At 41.3% G+C, this 23503-nt stretch overlaps 2 protein-coding genes across 3 annotated transcripts in view; one reads left to right on the top strand and one right to left on the bottom strand.

Moving 5' to 3' along the window:
* Positions 1-23503, bottom strand: part of LOC114043369 (Na(+)/H(+) exchange regulatory cofactor NHE-RF3-like) — a 102756-nt gene that overhangs the window by 65243 nt on the left and 14010 nt on the right. The window lies entirely within an intron of this gene.
* On the top strand, positions 1136-23227 carry LOC114043373 (CD160 antigen-like). 2 transcript variants are annotated; one of them, XM_027862470.1, is made up of 6 exons: positions 1136-1244; positions 12061-12188; positions 15428-15778; positions 19178-19315; positions 20022-20068; positions 22795-23227. In XM_027862470.1, exons 2-5 carry the CDS (start codon positions 12113-12115, stop codon positions 20024-20026), a joined length of 570 nt encoding a protein of 189 aa, XP_027718271.1. In that variant the 5' UTR covers positions 1136-1244; positions 12061-12112; the 3' UTR covers positions 20027-20068; positions 22795-23227. The 2 variants fall into 2 exon arrangements, with proteins under 2 accessions (XP_027718271.1, XP_027718270.1); XM_027862469.1 differs by lacking the exon at positions 20022-20068.

Here is a 23503-nt window from a genome sequence, read left to right as displayed (position 1 = left end):
TTCCCAGAATTTCCGAGGCCACTGAGTCCAACTCATACCTTAAAAAGAATCCCTGGAAGATATCAGATGGGCGGTTATCTAGCCCTACCAGCACAAAATCTCAGAGCTGGAAGAGTCATCAAACCTTTGTTTATGGACCTCTGTCGAGGGGAGGGAGCCCCGCTATCTCCTAAGGTGGCCCATTCCACTTCTTAGGAAGGTTTTCCTGACATCGAGTCTAATTTCGCCTCCTAGTTTTGCCCTCTGGAGTCCTGGAGAACAAATCCACTCCTTCCACATGGCAGTCCTTCAAAACCTTGAAATAACACCTATCATGTTCCCCCAGAACTAACCCGGGGAAGTCCAAATTCAGCATACCGTCCACTCTCCATTGGACCAAACTACCTCCTCCATGACCAGCGGTCAAAAAGTCATGAAGCAAACCTATGATGCTCCCCACTCTCCCTTTTCTGTATCTTCCCTTTGTATCCTCCAACTTCAGGCCTATCATGTTCTTTGATCTTTTCATTCTATCCCACCCCAACCCTTGTTGAAATTTGCTCATAGGAAAGGATCTGTGTTAGGTATCTAAGGCTTAAGGTGAATTTAAGCGTATGTGTTACCTCTCCCATGTGTATTTGTGCTTTATGCCTTATCTTCTCCTTGAGGCAAGAAAGGTTTTATATCTTCTTTAAGGAATTTCAGTCATCAAGGAACAGGTGGCAAAAGTATTTTAGCTCCCTGAAACTACACTGGCATAAGTGAAAGAGCCCTAAATTTGTAATCAAATGGCCTGGGTTCAGGTCTTGGCTCTCCCACTTACTGGAAGCCTGGCTGTCCCCTCTCAGAGCCTCAGTTTCCTCACCTATAAAATAAAAGGACTCATTAGATGACCTCTAAGCCTCCTTCCATTCTGTAACAGTCTATAATTGTACCACATAGGACAGTATCTACTCCTAGGCTAAAGAAAGGAAGAAGAAAAGGAGGAGCTGCAGGAAAAGTAAAAGGAAGAAGTGGAGGAGGGGTGGAAATACTTAGTGAAGACAAAAGGGGCGAAAGTGGAAGAAAGAAGTAACAAGACCCTTGATAGCCAAAGGCATCCTCTGTGGTTTTGAAGTCAGCATCTACTAGCTAACACAGACACAAACACGTGACAGAAATAAAGGAAGTCGTAGTGGAGGACGGGTGGGAGTAAGTTCAAATTGAGTGTTCTGTTGCCAGAGCCCCCCAACCTGACAGCAAAGAAGCACAACTCTGGATCTAAGGTAAAGAGGTAACAATGTGCTGGGTTTGCAATGGGGAGCTGGGAGACAAGGGCAGAGAGGAGGGCAAATAACACAAGGACAGCCACTTACAGTGGCATCCCATGGCTCATTAAATAAAGACCACACTTCTTAGTCTGCCAGTCAAGGCTTTCCCTCCTTAATCTGGATTCAATCTACCTTCCAAGCTTTTATTTCGTGGTACTTCCCTTCCTATACTCCCCAGACTTGCCCTCTCCTACCTCCAAATCTTCCCTGTGCTTTTCACTGTGCCTAGAATGGACTCCTGCCCTCCTCCCTCATCCCACTTTCATCCCTTGCCATCCCTTCCTTCCTTTAAAATCCAAGTCACATGTCACCTCTTCTATGAAGCCTTCCTTACCCCCACAGCTAAAAGTGATCCTTCCCTCCATAAACCTATCAGGACATTCTATTTAACACACATAGTAGGCACTCCTATTTTTGACAGAATGGCTATCAGGAGACTTTCTTAGGTCTAACCTAAATTCTTTTTGCTGTAATTTGAATGATCAGCCAGGATGAATGATGTAGGAGGGAGGGCTACTTAATGGGGAAGATATCAGGCCAGATTTGGGGCACGATCCTCTAAACTTTAGGGAACAACTGTCATGCTCTTCTATAACCGCCTCCATCCTCATTGTCACCTCCACCATTGCCAGAGAGGGAGACAGACTCACTGGTCTGGGTAAACTCTGCCAATACTTAAGGGACTTCACATCTCTGGGTCCATGATGTTGATCCAGGTAGGTCTGTGGATTGTGAGAGAAAGAACTTTTTGATGCTTGAACATTTCAGGCAGTATGTATCTGGGGAAGAAGTGGTAGGAGAGAGAGCATTTTTCCTAAATCTCCTGAATGGTGTACTCTGAAAGCACTGGAAAAATCTGAAAATCTGAAAAATATGGCTCTGCATCCTCCACAGCTAGTGGTCTGATTGCTTTATAACTTCAAAAGGTTGTACTGAATGCTTGAAATACATAGGCCTATTGACTGGTGCTTAGGTATTGTTTTCACTTTTATTTTGATAAATGTTTTTTTTTATTTTAAACTTAAATACAAAATGAGAAAAGGGGGGAAAAAAAACATTGCTATGTACACAGGAGACCATAAGAGAGGATTCAATATAAAACAATAAATTTACATTTCAAGAAAACTTATATAATAAATAATACACTGTTTTCAAAGCTGCCCAGCTTTTCTTTGCTTCCTTATTAGTTTTCTTCGTTCTCTACTGTATACTTTTTACTTTTCCCCCTTTCTTCCCTATGCAAAGAAGGTTATAACTAAGCATGGATACATACATATATATATATGTATTAATAAACATACACATATTTACACTCTCATCATCTGTCTCTGATGGTGGATACCATCTTCCTTCCTAAGTCCAAGTCTTTCCATGTTTTTCTAAATCAACCAGCTCATCATTTCCTACACCACAGTAATATTCCAACCCAAATCACATCCTATCTGAGAGATTGTCTATGAAAGTTTTCCTGCCAATTTTCTGCATTCCTCCTGTTCTTGGCTACATCTGCTTTATTTATGCAAGAAAATTTTATTTTAAAATAATTGAAATTATCCTTTTTACATTTCAACAATGTTCTCACCGTTTAATACAGTTTAAGGTCTGATACTGCTGAATCTACTTCTTTTACATCTTTTTTCCTTGTTATTTTTTTTAAGTTCCTGACCTTTTGTTCTTCCAAATAAACTTCGTTATTTTTTATAACTCAGTAAAATAATTTTTTAGTAATGTAATTGGGATGACATTGAATAAATAGATTAGTTAGGTAAATTGTCATTTAAAAACTTATATTGGCTTTACCTACCCACGAATGATAAATATTACTTCAATTATTCTGATCTGGGTTTATTTGTATAAAAAGTGTTGTATATTTATGTTCATATAGTTCCTGTGTTTATTTTGGCAGATGTACACTCAGGTATTTTAAATGGTCTAAAACAATATTGAATAATATTGCTGACTCAGTGTAGTTTCTCTGTTTTTCACTTTTGATTAAACCTATTTTAACTTTAACTTTGTCTGAGATCATGATTACTATCTTTGCTTTTTTTTTTACATACTAAATTCTATTCCTGCCCTTTTTCTTATCTTTGTGTGTATCTCTCATTTTTATAATGTTTCCTGAAAGCAACACCTCATTGAATTCAAATTTTTAATCTGCCATCCATTTCCATTTTATGGGTAAATTTGTCCCATTCGCATTCTAAGCTACAATTACTTATATATTTTCCTCCTTCCTATTTTTCCTCACTATCCTTCTCACCGTTTCTACCCTATCCCACCTCACTCCTCTGCTTTACTTCTATGTGCTACCTTGCCCTCTTATTCCTTACCGTAGCCAGCCCTCCAATTTCTTTGTGAATTTAGAAGACTTTTATATCCTTCTAGGTATAAATGTTGTTCCCTTTTTAACCCATTCCCAATGAGAGTAAAGTTCCAGCACAACCCGCCTTCCCCCCACTAGCTTCTTCTGTATCAGCTTTTCCTTGTATGCCTCATTTGTATGAGATAATTGCTCCTTTTTATCTCTCCCTACACAGTTTTATTTTTTTTAGAATTATCCCATCATACTCAGCTCAGCCCAAGCCTTTCTTCCAAATTACCCAAATAATGACAATCATAAGAGTCCTGCTAATATTTGACCTTACCAAGTCCTTTATAATTGATCTATAACGTTTACCTTATATTTCTCCTGAATGTTATATGTTGAATTTTCCCTTAAGTTGTGGGGTTTTTATCACAAAAACCTGAACGTCTTTCAGTTTGTTAAATGTCCTTTTTTTTTTTTCTTTCAGGATTATACTTAACTCTGCTGAGTAAATTACCCTTGGTTATAATCCTAGCTCTTTTGCTCTACGGAATATGGTCCTTCAAATAGTAGCTGCTAGGTCTTGTGTAATCCTTATTGTAGCTCCATAATATTTAAATTGGTTTTTTCTTGTTGCTTACAATATTTTTTTCTTAATCTGGGAGCTTTGAAACTTGGTTATGATATTCCTGTAAGTTTTCTTCTTGGGATCTCTTTCAGGTGGTGATTGGTGGATTTTTTTCTATTTCTACTTTGCTTTTTTGTTCTAGAACTTCAGGGCAATACTCCTTGATAATTTCTTGTAATACTGTATCAAGATTCTTTTTCTTTTCATCATAATTTTTGGGTAGTCCAACTATTCTTACATTATTTCTCCTCAATCTGTTCTCCAGATCAGTGGTTTTTCTGATGAGATGTTTCACTTTCTCTTTGATTTTCTTCATCCCTTTGATTTTGTTTTATGATTTCTTGGTGTCTTAGAACATCATTAGCTTCCCTTTCCCAATTCTAGTTTTCAAGGAATTATTTTCTTCCTTAAGTTTTCAATTCTCTATTTCAAGTTGGTTGACTTTCTTTTCATAATTTTCTTGATTTTCTTGGATTGTTCTTATTTTTTTCCCCTAATTTTTCCTTGATCTCTCTTACTTGATTTTTAAAGTCCTTTTTAAGTTCTTCCAAGAATTCTTTTTGTGCTTGGGACCATTTAACGTTTCTCATTGAAAAAGGAGTGGTTTTTGTAGCTCCATTATCTTCCTCTGAATATGAACCCAGATCTTCTCCATCCCCATAGTAACTATGGTTGGGTTCTTCTTTGCTTATTCATTTGTGTTTTTCTTCCTTTTATTTTGTTTTTAGCAGCTATTAGTTTAATCAAGGTGTAGTCCAGAGGTATGGGGAATGATGCCCTAAGCCTCAGATCCTTCTTACTGTTATTTTCTGAGGTCCATCTTGGGTCCCAACCTTGGGTTCCTCCTCTCCACTCCTAAGCCACGGCTAGGGTCCCCAGACACACTGATCATGCTCCCTGTGGTACCTCAGGTGGCTGCAAACTACAACTGTCCTTTCTGCCCTGACACCGAAACCAGGGACTCTGCTCTTCTGCAAATGCCCACAGGGTCCTCGCCCCTTACTACTGCACTCACCATGTGTGTGCTAGCTCCTTCTCCCCGCAGCCAAAGCCCTGCCTGTTTTTGGTCAACACAGCTGTGCTTGGCATCCCTTGACAGTGAAAGGTCCTTCAATCTTTTCCTAATCAGCTATCAGACCCCGACACTGTCAGCAAAATGAAAGTTTCTAAGGCGGAGGCTGCCTGTCAACTCAGCTGCCCCCAGGGCTTGTTGTTTATTGATTCTGCAGAGTTGGCCTGGAGGTCTTTGCACTTCACTCAATCTGAACCTCAGACCCTGGAGGTCGGGTCTTTCCTGGGGTCTTCTCAAATTAGACAGTAGGAGGACAACTACTTTACCCCAAGTTTATTTCTGCTGTTCCGAGGCAATAATGTTCTGTCTTTCTTTGAGGAGGGGATGTATATGTTGATGTTACAAAGGGAGAGCATGGGGCTTTGCTAATACCTGGAGCAGGATTCCTCCCTAGCATCATTGGTAGAAATACTCAGGAGAACTTCCAACCTACCACCAGGCTGAAATTGAACCACTCTAGAGCTGGGCAGAGACACAGCCTTCTGGATGATAGAATTTCTAGTGGCACCAACTCTTACTAGACTGTAGAAGGCAGTACCCTCTAGTGGTCAGAATGCTGAACTATCTGTCTGGAGATGGGCCTTATATGGAAAAAAAAATCAGAAAATCAAACTTGGAAAGACCCTTGAGGGGTCATCTCATCAAACTTCCCACCCCATTAAAGAATGCCTTATTTTTTTTAATAGTATTTAATAGTAATTTTAGTAGTATTTTTATAGTATTTTTAATATTATTTTATTTTTTCCAATTATATGTAAAGACAATTTTTAACTAAAGAATCCCTTCTAAAGCATCACTGACAACCTCTTCTTAACTTACTCAAATGACAGGTAACTTTACTCCCACCTTCCAAAACAACCTGTTCCATTTCTGAAGTTTTCTAATTATTAGAAAAATTTGGGGAAGCCAGGTGGCACAGTGGATACAGCACCGGCCCTAAAGTCAGGAGGACCTGAGTTCAAATCTGGCCTCAGACCAAACACTTGACACTTACTAGCTGTGTGACCCTGGGCAAGTCACTTAATCCCAATTGCCTGACCAAAAAGCAAAAAACAAAAACAAAAAAAAACAAAAAAAAAAAGAAAGAAAAGTTTACTTTTTGCCCAGATTATTTCAACAGCGTCCTCATCGGTCTTCAAGTCTCAAGTCTCTCCCCATCCATCATTCAAACAGCTGACAAAGTGATTTTCTTTTAGCAAAGACATGACCCTGTCACTCCCCTGTTCAATAAACTACAGGGTTGATATAAGCTCCTCTGTTTGGCATTTAAAGATCTTTACAACCAGGACCTTTGCTACCTTTCTTTTTATACATGACTTCACTCTGTGCACTCTCTACATATGGCTGGAAAACCACACCGGCCTATTGCTACTGGGGTCTTTTCCCTGGCCTAGAACGAGCTACCTTTTCTTCTTTGCCTCACAGACTTCCCCACTCCTATCAAGATGCAGCTCAGTATCAATCTCTATTTATATATAGTATATATATATATACACACACATATATGTGTATATATATACATATATATGTATATATATATAGTTTTCCTGATTGTCCCTGCACCTCCCTCCACCCCCGACAACTATTAGTGCCCCCCTCCCTAACGACTATGTCTTTATTTTGTATTTATTCTGCACATCTACCGATATAGACTTATTGTCTTTCCTGATAGAACTGAAGGTCCTTGAGATCAGGGATTGCTTCAGTTTTTGTCTTTATATCTGGGAGCATCTAGCATGGTTCTTGACACCAAGTAGGCACTTAATAAATGCTTACTAAATTGAAGGGATTGTAATTAATCAGTCAGTCCATAAACATTTATTAAGCACCTACTATGTATCAGGCACTAGGGATACAGTCCCTGCTTTCAAGGAGCTCAAATGCTCATGGGGAAAACAATACGCAAACAAATAAACTATATACAAGATAAACTGGATGGAATCAACAGAGGGGAAGGCACTAGAATTAAGGGGGTTCAGGAAAGGCTTCCGATAGAAGGTATCATTTTAGCTGAGACTTGAAGGAAGTCAGAGAAACCAGGAAATGAAGATGAAGAGGAGAGAGGGTTCTCTGCATGAAGGACAGCCAGTGAAAATGCCTAGAGTCTAGAAATGGAATGCCTTTTGATGGGATCGAAGAGCATAGGGGGTGGGGGGAATGTAAGAAAACTGGAAGGGTGGGGAGCCTAGGTTACGAAGGGCTATGAACGTCAGAAGATTTTATATTTTACCCTAGAGGTGATAGGGAGCCACTGGAATTTATTAAATGGGGTGGGGAGGGGTGACATGGTCGAACTTTTGCTTAAGGAAAATGGAAGTGCCAGCTCAGTGGAGGAGGATGATCTGGGAGAAGGGAGACACTCATGGCTGGGGGACCAACCAGCAGGCTATTTCAATAGTCCAGGTGTGAGGTGATGAGAGCCTTTACCAGGGTGGTAGCAGTCAATCCATCAATTAACATTTATTAAGCACCTATTATGTGCCAGACACTGTGCTGGAGTATTAGAAGACAAGAGTTTCATGCGAAAAAGATGTTACAAGGATAAAATCAACAGGCCTTGATGAGGTCAAAAGCCAGACTGTGGAGTTAATAAGAAAGCAAGAAGAAAAGCTATGAAGGCCCCTAATTTAGACCAACTTCTCAAGTTCAGCCACAGTAGGGATGGATGCCTCAAGTAGGATTTTTTGAGGATGGGCATGATATCCTGTCCATGACTAAACCAGTTACTCCAAATATGGTCTCAACCAGTATAGACAGCCTTGAAATTATTTCCACTCATGTTCTGGATACCATATTTCTATTACTCCAGCCTCACATTTGCATGAGCTTTTGGGGGCAGACATTTCACACTGAAATCCTTAGGTCTTTCATATTTTCCCCCATTTTGTATTGGCCTCTATCCATATTTGCAAACATGCAAGTGATAACAAGTTCAAAGGATCACAGATTTAGAGCGAGAAGGGACCTTAAGGGTCAACTGGTCCAACTTGACATTGTATGGATGTGGGAGCTGAGGTCCAGAGAAGTTAAATGACTTTTGCTCAAGGTCACTCTGGATGGATAAATGGAAAAGCCAGGATTCCAACACCAGTCCTATGACTCCAATTCCAGCTATCTTTCTACTATATCATGCTGCCGTCTACCTATTTTTCATCTTGCTGGCTTAGATGACCTTCTAAATCTATTGACATCTTTTTGAATTTCGATCCTGTTAATTTAAAAATGTCAGGAATAATAAAGCTCAGAATGTGAACTAAGGGGAACAGAAGGCTAAGGTCAACCCAGGGAGTTTTTGGTTTGTTTTAGTTAGTGGGGGGAAAACAAGGATCAAAGAAAGGATAGGGCTACTGCTCACAAAGGAGATTAGATGGTGAATGACAACACAGAGAAGATAGAGCTGTTCAATTTTTATCTTGCTTTTGAATCATCTGCCAAGGAGAATGATCTTTGGACTGGAAAGAACAGAACAAAATGAAACAATAAAGCATTAGCAATAAAGATCATAGATTTTATTAAAAACTGCATGAACATTAGTGGTCACATAGTACAACCTCCTCATTTTACAAATAAGAAAACAAGCTCAGGAAGTATCATTGGTTGGATCTGAACTCAGGTTCTCTGACTTTATTGCCACTGCTCATTCCACTGTGTCACAGGGCAGACTAAGAATTCAAATCACCTGAACCAAATAAGCTACATCACAGAGTCTTGAAGGAACTAGTTGATGTGATTGTTGAGCCACCGTCACCAATACTTAAAAGATCATAGAAAACAGGAAATAGAAATTGGAAATAGAAAATAGAAAAGGCCACATGATTGCAGAAAGGTAATGTCCTGATTTTCAAAAAAAGCTAAGAGAATTGAATTAGCAAACTCTAGGCCGGCAAAGTTGACTCCAATTCCTGGAAAAGTTCCAGAACATATTAAAGAGATAGTTAGTGGTTGGAGTCAAGATGGCAGAGGGAGAGGAAGCATTAGAATCTAGTTTGTACATCATACCTCCTCAATAAACATCTAGAAAATGCAGCAACCTGAATTCTGATCAGAAAAAAAAAAAAACAAGAGAAAATCCCAACAAGTTTATTTTTCTAGCCCAGGGGAGCTTAGGGAGACAGTGGGGAATGTATGGCTCCAGGGGACAAGGGCTGCCCAGGAGTGCAGGAGCATTACCAGCATCCATGGACACAAAGAAGATCGGGATAGGGTGCCAGGGCAAGAGGCACCAAGGCAGAAAAAAAGAGATGGGAAGGCAGGAAGTACTAGGTTAGAAAGAGATCCCAGGGAACTCCAACAAAAGCTGGGTATGAGAACAAGTGTCATCTGGCTGCTTTGGCACCCAATGCTGATAGTTCTGGACAGTTCTGGGTCACAGATCTACAGTGGACAGGAGTAGTTATGGGTGTTGGCCCTCGTTGTGCACTGAGAAAAGAAAAAGATACTGGAAGCCAACATCTAATTGTGTGGCTCTAATCCCAGGAGCACAGCACAGCATCCCAGACTAAAGGGACAATTTGTTATGGGTTTTGCTTTTCTTGCCTTCTCAATGGGTAGAGGAAAGGGATGAGAGAAGGAGAGAACTGGGAACTGAAAATAAAAGAGAAGATAAAAGAGAAAGATGGTTTGTCAACCAACATCTAGAAATGGAAACAGTGATCACAAAGAACCAGAATGGCTTCAGTTAAAATAAGTCATGCCAGGAGTCGGAAGCAAAATGGTGGAGCAGCAGGAAGAAATACAGCCAGCTCCTTCCCTTTCCCCTCCCCAATCCCCACTCCAACAAAACTACCCCAAACACAGCTAGAAAATGCTTCAGACCAAATCCTGACTGGGAAATGCGGGCAAATTATATTTATAGCATTCCCTTGATTTTCCAGTTTAGCAATTCTTCCCAAACAGGAATTCAAATTACTCCACCATGACCTAAAGTTCTACAATTTGTTTTAAAAAATTGACTTTACAAGAAAAGATAGAGTAGGAATGACTGGATGACAAGTTTGTGGGAACAAGATGTGGGGGTTTCGGTGGACTGAAAAGTTGCTATGAATCACCAGTGTGACCCAGCAGCCAACACAGCTAATTCTCTCCTAAGCTACAGCAAGATATAAAGTGTCCAGGACTAGGGAAATCAGAGTCCTGCCCTGATCAATCCATCTCTGAAGTATTGTGCTAAGGCAAGGGAAGGACACTGATGACAGGAGACATCCGGAAGAAGGTGACCAAGGTGGTGAAGGACCTCCATTACTCTATCTTGAAGGTCAAATTGAAAGAAATGAAGATGTATAGTCTAGAAAAGACTTAAAAAGGGACAAGATGGGTTTTTTTTTAATTATCTGAAGAGTTGTCATATAGAGAAGGGATTAGATACATTCTTTTTGGCCCCTGAAGGGAAAAGCAGGTGCCACAGACGTAAATAAAATGGAAGCAGATTTAGGATTAACGTGAGGGGAAAATTGCAAACAGTTGGAGCTGTCCAAAGGTGGGATACACTGCCTTAGGAGGTACTGGGCTCCTTCCTCACTAAAGGTTTTTAAGTGGATAATCTCTTGGGATGTTGTGGAGTAGGTTCATGAATGGGTTGGAGGAGATGGCATCTAACGTCTTTTCCAACTCTGCTATTTTGCGATTCTAAGTAACAGGACTTGAGACCGGGATTTGTCTCCTAGTTAAATGTTCTTTCCACTGCACCCCACACTCTGCACGTAGGAGTGCAGGAGTTTGACAAATAGGAGCTGTCTGGGTTCATACTTCCTTTCTAGGCAAAATGGAGGCAATGGCCTTCCTTTGCTGCTGTAAACCTCCAGTCCTCTCCATGTTCATCCTCTCTTTCTCTACTACCACAGACTCCTCCCTCTCCGTGGGGGCCTTCCTCTCCATTTTTCCGACTCCCACATTCCCTCCAAACTTTCAAGAAACCATAACTTGATTCTACCAGGTCGCATTCACCTCATATTTCAACGTTCCCCCCTCCACTTTCAGATAAAACTTTACACTGGTGCAGCCTTTACTTTGTCACCAACCACTAATCACCTTGACCTCTTCTGTTGTTGAATCGTTTCTGTCGTGTCTAACTCTTTGTGACCCTACGGAGGGTTTTCTTGGCAAAGATACTGGAGTAGTTTTGCCATTTCCTTCTCCTTTCAGCTCATTTTACAGATGAGGAAACTGAGGAAAATGGGATTAAATGACTTACCCAGGGTCACACAGAGAGTAAGTATCTGAGGCCAGATTTGAACTCAGGTCTTACTGGCTCCAGGCCTAGCAATGCATTATGGTGCCACCTAGTTCCTGTAATCTGATTTCAATCCTTACTAGTTCACTGGAGCTACTTGAAGCAGCTGGTGGCACAGGGTGAGGTAAGCTCTGGTAAGACACCCAGCTGCCCAACTTCACAAAGCAGTTGCAGGCAAACAGTTTTATACCACTAAAAGTGTTTATATAAAATCAAGTTACTATTATCAAAGTGTTCCCTCCCTTATTATCCTCTCTCCTGGCTCTTGATCTCTGACCCTGCTTCTGTTCTTCCGTTCTTTCCTTCTCATTCTCCCCTCCATCACTCTGTACCTCTCATTCTCCTCCCCTCATTCTTCCATTTACTCCTTTCCATCCCAATTAGATGACCTCTCCCTTCCCAACCAATCTTCCTAATTGTGTGCTCTGGTTCACTGAAACTGAAGCCTTGGTGGAACAAAGCCTCTGGTGGTCATTAGCTATCCTTATGCCTGTCCTTATGATGTCTTGTCCATTCTGTGCTTGTCTGTTTCAGAAAGGAGAAGCCAGGGATATCAAAGTGAACCTGCCTTTGGGTTTAGCCCTAGATGCTGCTGATGGCGACTGGCTTGAGATGTTTTCTCATGGCTGTCCTGATAGTAGCAGTGGAGATTAAGAAAGCTGGTAAGGCCAGATCCCTAAAGAACAAATCATATCAGGGCATAGCCGGGGGAGGAATGGCAGCCACTAAACATCTTTTTAGGGGGAGAAAAGAATTATTCCAAGTCATCCTAATACTTTTCAAAGGACTCCATCTTGGAACAATTCCAACTCATTTGTTTCCCCAGGCCACTTGACTCTATCCTGACCCCCAGACTCTTGACCCCTAAACCTGGCAGTGTAATACAATGAAAGGTCTTGGAGCTGGTAGTGAAGGGGTCTGGTTCTATTCTAGACACCGCTTCAGACAATTTGCTTGACTATGCTTCAGTTTTCTCATATGTAGAAGGGGAATGGGGGTCAGGGAAAGGGTTGGGAGGAATAACCCCCCACCTCTCAGTACTGTGAAGAGCCAATGTATATGAAAGCATTTGGAAACTTAAAAGCCCTACACAAATGTAAGACGTTATTATTCTAATTTCTCAAAACACTGGAAGGGTCCTTGGAGACCAATGATGACAACTCGTTCATTTCCTCAATGAGAAACCGAAGCCCAAAGATGCAAGTAACTAGCCCAAAGTTATACAGAAAGTCAGTCACAGAATGACAGAATGTTAGCCGTGGAGGTGATCTCAGAAACTATATACTCCAATCCTCTCATAACACAGAAAAAAAAATGGACCCAAAGAGGTGAGGTAACTTAACCAGTGATATTCAATGTCTACAAAAACTGTAGGAAGTATTACTAAAGGGAAGGTTGGTGAATATCTAGAAAAGGAGACAACGATCACAAAGAGTCAGCATGAAGCCTTCCCTCGTGGTTTTCTTGTTGTTTTTCAACAGACTTACTGTATTGGGAGGTCAGAGGAATGCTGCAAATACAGTAGACAAAGTTTACTTAGATTTTAGCAAGGCATTTGATAAAGTCTGTCATGGTCTTCTTGTGGAAAAGATAGAGAGATGTGGGCTACAATCAGATAAATTCAGAAAATGCTAGACCAAAAATTTTCTAGTTTTTAGAATGATACCAAATGAAATGGGCTATCTTCATGAGGTAATGGGTTCCCCCTCATGAGTGGTCTTCAAGTAATGGCTGGATGACTACTTAACAGGGATGTTGAGGTACAAGTTGAACCAGAAAGCCTCTGAGATCTCATCTAACTCTGAGATTCTGATTCTTAGTAACAGTTGTATTCATGGTCTATTCTGGGGGAGGCCATAACCACCAAATTCAACTGAATAAACCTGGTTTTGGTTTTAAGGACTTCCTACCATTTAAAGGTGAAATTATCCCCTGAACCCTAGCAGGGCCTTCCCTAGGAGAATCTCATAGAATTATAAATCTGGAAGGGACCTTGGAGATCTTTATATAACTACCTATAGTTATATAGGTATATATAACATATATAAAATACATATAACTACCCAATAACTACCTACCCCACCCAAGGTGTGACCCTAGCCAACAACATCCCTGACAAGAGATTACCCAAACTTAGCTCAGTGATCACAAATTGATAAGGAACTTACAAGCCATCAAGGGAAGTCATTTCATTTTTGGAGCTCAGGGCATTTGCTGAAGGAAGAAGGAGGAATGGGGGAAATAAAGGAGAATGAGAAGCAGGGAGCATAGCCTTGAACAAATCATACTATGTGTCTACCTTCTCTCACAACTCCCAACATTTATTCAGGTATCAGATTAAAATGAGTATCAAATGCAACCGTGGAGAGAAAAAGACAACATGCAATTTGAGTATACAGAGGAAAGGGACTGGCAGCCCCACCCTTTTGTTTTGGTAATGGAGGTGAGGGGAGAGAGGAGGTCTGGCTCTTCACCTCCAGGTCACAAGGCCTACTCATGCTAAGGTCCCATGTTCACTTCCATTCATGGGCCCTATTTTTTTTTTAAGCAGTCAATATTCTTTAAATTTTACCATCTGATAAGCAGCACTGTGCCAAGTACTACAAAGGAAGATAGAAGAGAAGGCAATAACTGTGCCCTTGCCCTCAAAGGGCTAAAGAGACCAGACTATCACATATATAGGGTTAGGCATGTAGTTTAGAATCATATATAGAATCTTAGAATTTCATAAACATAGATTATGAAATCTTAGCGTGCTGGAAGCTCAGAATAACAGAATCTTAGCACTGGAAGGGCTCATCTAGTACAATATGGAACAGCGGATAGAGTGCTGCACATGGAGTCAGGAAGACCTGGGTTCAAATCCTACCCCATACACTTGCTAACCTGGGCAATTAATCGATCAATAAGCACTAATTAAATGCTTACAGTTGCGCCAGGTACTATGCCAAGCACTGAGAATACAAAGAAAGGCAAAAATTGCCCCTACCCTCAAGGAGCTTAAATTCTAATGGAGGAGACAATATGTACATAAGTAGGAACATACAAGATGCAATCAGATTAGGATGCCTCATTTTCTCAGCTGTAAAATAAGAGGGTTGTACTAGATAGCCTAAGGTCCTTTAAAGCTCTATCTTATAAATCTCTCGCCCCTAGTAGGTGCTCAGTAAATAATACTTGCTGTTTAACTGATGATTGAAAACAAGAAAGAAGAGAGATCCCTTTCTGGTTAGACTTGATCCTTGCTTTGCCCAACCTTATTTTTTGTTCTTTAATAAACCCAGCTCAGATTTAAAATTTTTTGACTTATTTTATTTTTTTCCAATTAACAAACACTTATTTTCTTTCCCTCCCACTTCTCCCCCTAAAAAGAATATGGGGGGGGGGGGGTCCTAAAAACCTTGTAGCAAATCTACAAACAAATCCCCACATTGGCCATGCGGAAAAGCCCATGGGTCATTTCTCAAGTCCATCGTCTCTCTGTCATGAGGTGGATAGCATGCTTCATCTGGAATCATGGCTGGTCACTGCAGTGATCACTGATAGTACTTAAGTCTCTTAAAATTGCTTGTGCTTACGTTATTACTGCATCAGTTTTTCTCCTGGTTCTGCTCACTTCCCTATTCACCAATTCTTGCAAGTCTTCCTGGGTTTTTCTCAAACAATCCCCCATCTTCGTTTCTTATGGTACAATAATATTCCACTATTATATACCATAATTTGTCCAGCCAATCCCCAGTTGATGAGTACCCCCCTCATTTCCAGTTCTTTGTAACTACAAAAAAAGAGCCGTTAGAAATCTTTTTGGATACAGATCTTTCCCCCCCTCTTTTTTTTTTGACCTCTTTGGGGCATAAGACTAGTAGTGCCATTTTTGCTAACCTTTCCCTTCACCTTCTAGGCTGCGTGGACATCTTCAGCTCCAGAGGGCCAGTTTTCCTGCAAGAAGGAGAAAAACTGAGTTTAAACTGCACCCTGTCATATAAGAAAGGAGAGGCCAAGGGTCTGACAATGTTTTGGTGTAAGAACAAGATGGCACAAGGCTGCTCTCCTAGGACCAGCCTGAAGCAGCTAAAACTAAAAAGGGAAGTGGAAGTGGGAGAAGAAGACACTTTGAAGGAACACTATACCTCCACAGTCCTTACCATCCTTCAGGCCAAGCCAGCGGACAGTGGCATCTACCAGTGCTGTGCAAGCAGCCAGAATCCCAACGCCCTCTTTCAGAGCCACTATATCTCTGTGAAAATCACAGGTGAGATACACGATGTCCAGGGGCTTCTCCCCATGCCACTAGCTTCCAGAGTCTCTCCACATAGCATATGCAACCTCTCTAGGCATACCTTCCCAAAGCCACTGACAAGGATGGCCATCAGGGTCATTAACTCATGGCCTAGGGAAGCTCCAGAACACACAGGGGCACTGCTAGCCTGTTTCCACAAAGGCATGCCCTCCTGCTAAAAGGACCGCAGCATGGTAGATCTGCAGTGAACCTGAAGAGCTCATTTAATCCAGCCTTCTCATTTCATGGATGAGAAAACCAATTCCCAGAGAAGCAGTGTCACTTAAATAGTAAATACCTAAGGCAGGACTCCAACCAGGTCTTCCGACCCTGAAGGTAGCATTCTTTCCATCATCCCATAGATTTAGCAGCTCTTGTATTCTCTGTACCTTTTAGTCATCTGTCAGCGTAATGCTGTAGACTGCCATAGGAAAACATTGCAGAAAGCCTTCCTGCTCCCTTCTCATGTTTTCCTCAAAGATACCTTTGCCCTATTTGTAGATCATTGTCATAAAAACTTTATAAAGATAAGAAAGTAGGCATCTGAGTCAACAGTAACCAATATTTTTTAAATTGCTTTTTGGGGCATTATTGTTCATTATTATTTCCATTCTTTTGGTATCATCTCTTTCTTGACATGTCTTGCAAAACCATCTCCATGCTTTCAAGAGTGTGCAGATGCCACACACTTCCTCAGTGGGTACCTGGTCTGGTCCAACACTCATCTTGAGTTCGTAAGTTCCAGTTTGATTTCCTGAGGAACTGAGATATTGGGGCCCAAATGGAATGGTTTCACTGTCGTTGATGATGGAAGTAGATCATTATAAAAACATTGATAAATGTGTTCCGATTTACATCTATTTGTTGCCTGCCTCCCAAATGCATTAATGAAGAAGGTCAAGGCTCAGGGTAACTGAATAACTTGCTTGTGGTCACAAGCTAGTAAGTGTTTGAGGCAGTATTTGAACCTGGTCTCTCCTGGTGCTTTCCACTACACCAGGACACTTCCTTAAGAGGCGAAGTGATCTTTGATGATTTTGGTGGGGTTCACACTGTTTTCTAAATGCTTGGTTTAGCCGCTATTGCTTTTCATGACTTCATGAGAATCCTCTGCAGCATTTCATGAGTTTTCATTCTAAATTGGCCTTGTGCTTGTAACCGCCCCTCTCCACATGGCAAAAAGATCAAATGTTTGCTGATCAAAGTAATTTCTGCCTCTTTTTGCCTCCTCTTTGTAGTAACTGCTTTATGCTGGTTAAACTTTCGTAGGAATGGTGATAATCAAGGACATAGATTCCTTTTCCATTCCACATTTTTCAGCACAGTAGTAATAACAGCTGACATTCATAGAGTGCTTTTAGGTTCACAAAGTATTTACATATACAATCTCTGTGTGTAAATCACTTAGCAAATTAACCAGTTGGCAAGCACTTATTAAGTGCTTACTCTGTGCCAGGCACTGTATTAAATACAGGGAATACAACAGGGAAAAAAAATCCCTGCTTTCAAAGAGCTCACATTCTAATAGGAGAAATAACACGCACATAAATCAGTGCATACAAGATAAATACAGAGCAGACAAAGGTAGCAACTTAAGAGAGGAAGACACTGGGAGCTTGGAGCCCCAGGAAAGGCCTTAATGCAAAAGGTGGCCCTTGAGGTGAGTCTTAAAAGAAGCCAGGGATTCTAAGAGGTAGAAGTTAGAAAGGAGAGCATGTCAGGCACAGGCAACAACCAGCCATGGGAGGTGGAGCATCCTGTGTGGACCTCTACGGCTAGACCTTAGACATGGAAAGAGGTAATACGCTACAACACTGGAAATATAGAGAGAGGCCAGACTGTGAGCCCTAAATGCCTTGCCATGGAGTTTAAATTTAATCGCAGAACTTTAAAGTGCTATCCATCAGTTGTGGTCATTATCCTCACAATAACCCTGGGAGGTAGGTTATTAACTGGCACTATTATTTGCATTTTACAGCTGAGGAGACCGAGGCTCAGAAAGGTTCAGGGATTTGCCCGTGGTCACGCAGCTAGTAAATGTCAGAAGCAGAATTCAAACCTAGCTGTCTTGTAAATCCAGCGTGCTTCCCAGGCTATACTAGGCTACTCCTTCCTACTTCCACTGCACTGAAATGAGATTGCACAAACATCATCTCATTTTACTTCTAATGAAACTCTAAATTAAAGATTTTTATGGGGAGTAGCAACAGCATAAGGAAGTCAGTGCTGGTCCATTTTTACTGAATTTGCTAACTCTCCTGGTGCCATCCCAGGAACACCTGGGAGACAGTATAGTACAGTAAAAGTAATGCTGGGGTCGGAATCAAGAGACCTGGGTTTGAATCCTAGCTCTGTCACTTACTCCCTGTGTGACCTGGGACAAGCTATTTAATTTCTCTGGCCCCCAGTTTCCTCCTCTTCCAAATGAAGCTGTATTAGATCACTTCTAAGGTCTCATCCAACTCTAAACCTATGATCTCACAATACTGTTATTGTCTTAACCAACAGAGAGACAAGGGAGTCAAGGACAGGAACTCTTTACCAGCAGAGAGATGTACATTAAGCCTCTCTATCTTCCCCTGGGGCACCTTAATGAAGGCCAAACAAGGCTAAGCTGTGGAAGTGACAATATAAAGCATTTCAGCTTAGACCCAAGAACGGTCCTTCCCCGTAGGCTTGTCAGAAATAGGAATGAGTGACTGAAGGAAGTCAGCTGTCCTCCAAACACGGTCCGGATTCTCATTTGTCTGGAATGGTTTAGGGGCCGGTTTCAAGAGAAGGACGCTAGAGACCAGGTGGTTTGTCGATGTTCATAATAAATAAATAACAAGATAACTTCAGCCATTTAAACGCAACAGTGAGCTCAATCCAACCAAATGAGCTCCAGATAGGATCCCAAAACCTGGCAAGAAAACAACTGTTAACTGGTTCAGGAAGCCAGAGACAATAGGACTCCGGACAGATCTAAACACATAGCTTGTCTCTTTCTCCCCAGCAACGAATGTGGGGAAAGGAGATATCAACCCTCTAACACATGGTAGGTACTTAAAAGTGTTAATAAGACTTATCTGCATCAGCAGAAGGAGTTCTCATATGAATTCCCTACACAAGAAACCATAGGTACTGATTTTTTTTTCTAAAGCCTTAAAAAAAAAAAATCACCATCCACTTTGCACTCGTTAAATACCTATTTGGACATGATGCTATAGTAGGAGACAGAAAAGAAATCTGCAAACTTTAAAGTACCATATAAATGCAAGGTGTTACTATCCTTGGAATGATGATGAAAAGGGAAGATTGATGAAGGCAGGTTAACAGACTCACTGCCACCGGCATCCCCTTTAAACCTGATCATTCTATGTTTTGAACCAGAGAAAGGGAACTACACCACGACAGAACCAAAATACGAAGGAAGCGCCTTACCTAGCCACAGTGAAAGATCGTGCAAGATGAGCTCCCTGGAGGAAAAAATCTGGGGACTAACGGTCATAGGCTTGCTAGCCCTTAAAGGTATGTCCAGGAAGGGGGATTTACCTGAGTGCGACCTCGGGGTTGTGGACCTTCTACATGATTGAGAAAAAAGGTGACCTGGGTCTCTAAAAAAAGCTAGCACTGCCCGATTCTCCTATGCATCATTGTTCTATGTCCCTATGGAGTAGTGTTGTGCAGTAGCTAATCCTAACACAGAAGAGATAACTAGAACTGGCTAGGCCTTCCATTGGGAGGGAATTCATAGGATTTCAAGCTTTCTTTGGGTGAGCAGTCCTTTCCTGGGGGGGAAAAAGACTTATCAAAAATCCAGCAACAGCTTCTAATCCTTCCCTGGAAGATAAGCAGGAGAAAAACTAGGAAAATAAGCCATTAGCCATTATACGGAAGTAGGCAAAGCAGAGAGGATAGATTTTGGTTTGCTGGATGGTTGCTTGGTTTTAAACACTGCAGCCAGCCCCAGGGACAGAATAACAGGTGGTTGGAAGGGTCAGGCTAATTTGGATGTCAAAACATCCATAATAGGGACAAGGGGGAATCATCTAAGAACCTAAATATCTCCTAACTATGAGAGGAAGGCTTTATCAAGATGAATTAGGCTCTTCCTGCCCCATCCCCCAAAAGGTTAAATGTTTCAAGCAACAGAAAAAGTGACTCTTTTGGGGACTGGCCATCAAGGTTACGTTTGCCTAATAGCTCAAAGATGTTTTTGCATTCTTTTTTATAGGCTAAGCTTTTCTCAATCAAGACATATTTACTGAGTCACCAATACATGTAAGCAAGGCATCTCCTTCTCCCTAATCATGTGTAGTAGATAAAGTGCTGGGTTTGGAGTTGAATCCCTGAGTTTGAATCCTGGCTCTGCCACCTGCCACCTGTATAAATCTGGACCAGTCACTAGATGTCAATGGGTCCTAATTCCCTCATCTATAAAATGAGCAGATTGAACTAGATGGTCAATGTCCCTGTCAACTATAATCTAGGACCCCTACCCATTCTACCTTACATCTTTCCATAGTTACCACCCTAAGTCCTTATTACCATTTGCCTCCTAACTGGTCTCCTTACTTTAGTACCATCTCTCCCTCTTCCCTCTCCTACACAACTGCCATATTTATCTTCCCAATGCATGGTTCTCACGTCCCTATTGCTCAAAAACCTTCCATTGCTCCCTTTGTCTACCAAATAAACCCTAAATTTGTTAACCTGTTGAATGAATAGGAATTTTATTCACTTAATGAATGAACAAATGAATGAAAAGAATTCATTAAGTGTTCACTACGTTCCAGGCAGTGTAGCAAGAGATGGACATAAAAACACAAACAAGCAAGACAGTACCTGCATTTATGGAAATTATATTCCAACAGGAGAAGACAAGTATAGAGACGTATATAGACATATGTAGAAAAGGAGTGTAGAGAATTGACTAGGGAGAAGTGTTTTTAGAAAGCGAAATAAAAGAAAATGGAAACTGGAGTAAACAGTGATTGGAGTAAAAGGGCAACCAACTGGCACACCCTTACCAGGGATAGTAGTGTGGTTTCATAATTGCTCTCAGAACTACAGTTGGAGAGGAAGGGATGGGGAGGGGTCTAAGGGGCCTGGGCCCACACAAGATAAGGGGAAGTGCTCACCAATCAGAGCCTGGAATAAAGGAGGGGATGTTCAGTTCCAGGTGGGAATGGTCTAAGTAGTCCCAGAATACCAACCCAAATCCTAGAAATATCACTGTTTTTGCATAACAAATAGATCTCTGTACGAGGTCTTATTTCCCCAACAATGTTCCTTATCACTGTCCTCCTCCAATCCTAGCTATTTAACTGTGGATGACCTTAGGAGCCTACTAGATGCTGCCATTTTTGAACCATTTTGGCTGAACTCAGGTCCTGTCAAATAGCTAAGCTGTTCTGAGACTAGAAGATGGCAAAGAATAAAACAAGGCTGTAAGGAAAGAAGTCAGAGCTTAAACACGTTCCTTGGCGCTCACCACTATCCGTAACTCCCAAGACTTCCTTCTACTCCCTCTTTTCCCCTTTCCATATAAGGGACAATGAGTTTATGAAGTTAGGAATGACTGATTTGATTCTTTAGTTGACTAGCTCAAGTTTCCCAGTGCATAATAGAAGAAATTTAAATACCTGGTTGTATGCCAGGAAATAAACTTTAGTAACTACTTTCATCATTCCCCTATGCTCCCTGCACTGCCCCCATGCTCACAAAAATTTGAAAATGTCTACACTTGAATGAGATTATGTATAAGTTAATACTAAATGAAGTCCATAATACACTGTGCTAAATCTTGGGAATACAAAAAGAAAAGCACAGCCAGTCCCTGCTCAAGAAGCTGACATTCACACTGGGTAGGGGGGTAGGGGATGGGGTATGACACATATAGGTCAAAGTTACAAGACACATGGAAAGGTCCCATAGTTCTCAGAGGGCAGAACAAAGCAGAGGGTCATGTATCACCTTTAATGTCATTTCCATTAAATCACATCCGTTTCTGATGATGAACCATCTGGAAGTACCAAGGGCTTTGGCACTGAGAACTTTCTTTTCTGGGTCTTTAGAAGCTGTTGTGGCAGAGAGGAGGCAAAGGCTTAGCATCATTAGAAGCAGTTCCTGCCAAGCTGCATCTCCATAGGAGTTGTTCCCCTCAATGACAGCCAAGGGGGTCAATCTGGAAGCAAAACTGGCATCCTTGGGGGCACTGCTATTCTTGAGTTCAGGGTCCCGGACTGTTGTAATCAAGGTGTAAGGAGGGGTGGGGGTAAAATTTTAGCAAAACTCATAAAATTAGGTAGGTCCAGTTAAGTTGATTTCCATGTGCACCAGAGAATGACAGGCTGATAAGTGGAAAGGAATCTTTCCTTACACACACACACACACATCCTCATTTTAGTGATGAGGAAACTAAGGCCACTTTTCCGAAGCTTATGTTGAAGCACAATATGTCGTATTCGATTCACCACTTTTGACACTCATTTTCCACAGGCCTCCCTTCCTGACAACACTCTTAGTACTTCTACAAGTTCTCCTTAGGACAGGCAGTACTGCACAGTGGATAGAGTCTGGAAGATCTGGGTGTGAATCTTCCCTTGACAAGTCACTACCCCTCTCTAAGCCTCAGCTTTCTCCTCTATTAAATGGGTATAACACCAATAGTCCCTACCTTACAAGATGGTTGTGTAGCCCAAATAAGATGATGCACACAAAATACTTTCCAAATCCCCCAGGAGCTTTTTAGATCAATGAAACCAAGGACCTTGTCTTATTTAATCACTGCATTTCTGCTACACACGCAGCATTTACTTTATACTGCATTTACTTTACTCCTCTCTTTGTCCATTCACCTATTTTCCGTGACTTCCCATAAACACTTGTTTGTATGCATCTCTTCACCCATTCATTGTACAGCAATTTTTTATAACAGGAGTTTTGCTGGTGTTGGAAGTCCCTAATTAGTGCGCTAATCCAGATCTCTGTTCTTTTTCCCATAGGTTTGTAAGAAGTCTGGGGAAGACTTCAAAAGTAGGGGCATCTAACTCTCCAAAGAAAATCTCGGCTAAAATTCAAGCTATCTTTTTCCTTCTATATTTCACATCATAAATTCCACCAAGAGCAGAAGGTTCTTTGAGGTGGGGAGTAATAACCGCAGACCAGGAATCAGGAGAACTGGTGAAATGAGTTCTTCTCCCAGCTCTTCCATTGGCTAGCTTTATGACTTTGGAAAAATCACTTCCCCCTCTGAGTCAATTGCCTCATTAATAAAATGATGAGTTTGGTATGGATGGTCTGGTTACCATGAAGTCTGAATTCATCTGCTAAGCACCAACTAGAAGAAAAGTGAGGGAAATTCAACCATACTGTAAACCCATCTTCTTGTTTTCATTTTCATGTAAATAAAAAGACAGATCAGCTTTTAAAACGGAACGGCCATTGTCTGGTTCAATTAAAACAAAAACAAAAAATGAGAAAACCTTTCCGGAGCACTGTACCAGCCCTACTGAGGAAGACAAAGACTAAGAAAACCTCTGGGCTCACAAGGCTTAAACACTAGTGGAGAACATATATAAATGACAATGGTAAATGCAGCCTGTATGAAGTACCAGGAGAGGTATGAAGTGCGCTTGGGATTTAGACAAAGGAGAGGTTCACATCGAGGGGAGTGGCAGATTCCATTTAAGAAGACTCCACTGATAAGTCCCT

Source organism: Vombatus ursinus, unplaced genomic scaffold, assembly GCF_900497805.2.
Source record: "Vombatus ursinus unplaced genomic scaffold, bare-nosed wombat genome assembly UNPS02014768.1, whole genome shotgun sequence".
In the NCBI taxonomy this organism is placed as follows: domain Eukaryota; kingdom Metazoa; phylum Chordata; class Mammalia; order Diprotodontia; family Vombatidae; genus Vombatus; species Vombatus ursinus.
The sequence above is the reverse complement of the archived record's forward strand: the minus strand, read 5'-3'. Positions and strand labels throughout refer to the sequence as shown.

Excerpts from the sequence above, each read along its gene's own strand:
- LOC114043373 (XM_027862469.1), top strand. The coding sequence starts at position 12,113 with ATGCTGCTGATGGCGACTGGCTTGAGATGTTTTCTCATGGCTGTCCTG. Across the intron at positions 12,189-15,427 it reads AGTGGAGATTAAGAAAGCTG|GCTGCGTGGACATCTTCAGC; the intron begins GTAAGGCCAGAT and ends TTCACCTTCTAG. Across the intron at positions 15,779-19,177 it reads TATCTCTGTGAAAATCACAG|AGAAAGGGAACTACACCACG; the intron begins GTGAGATACACG and ends GTTTTGAACCAG.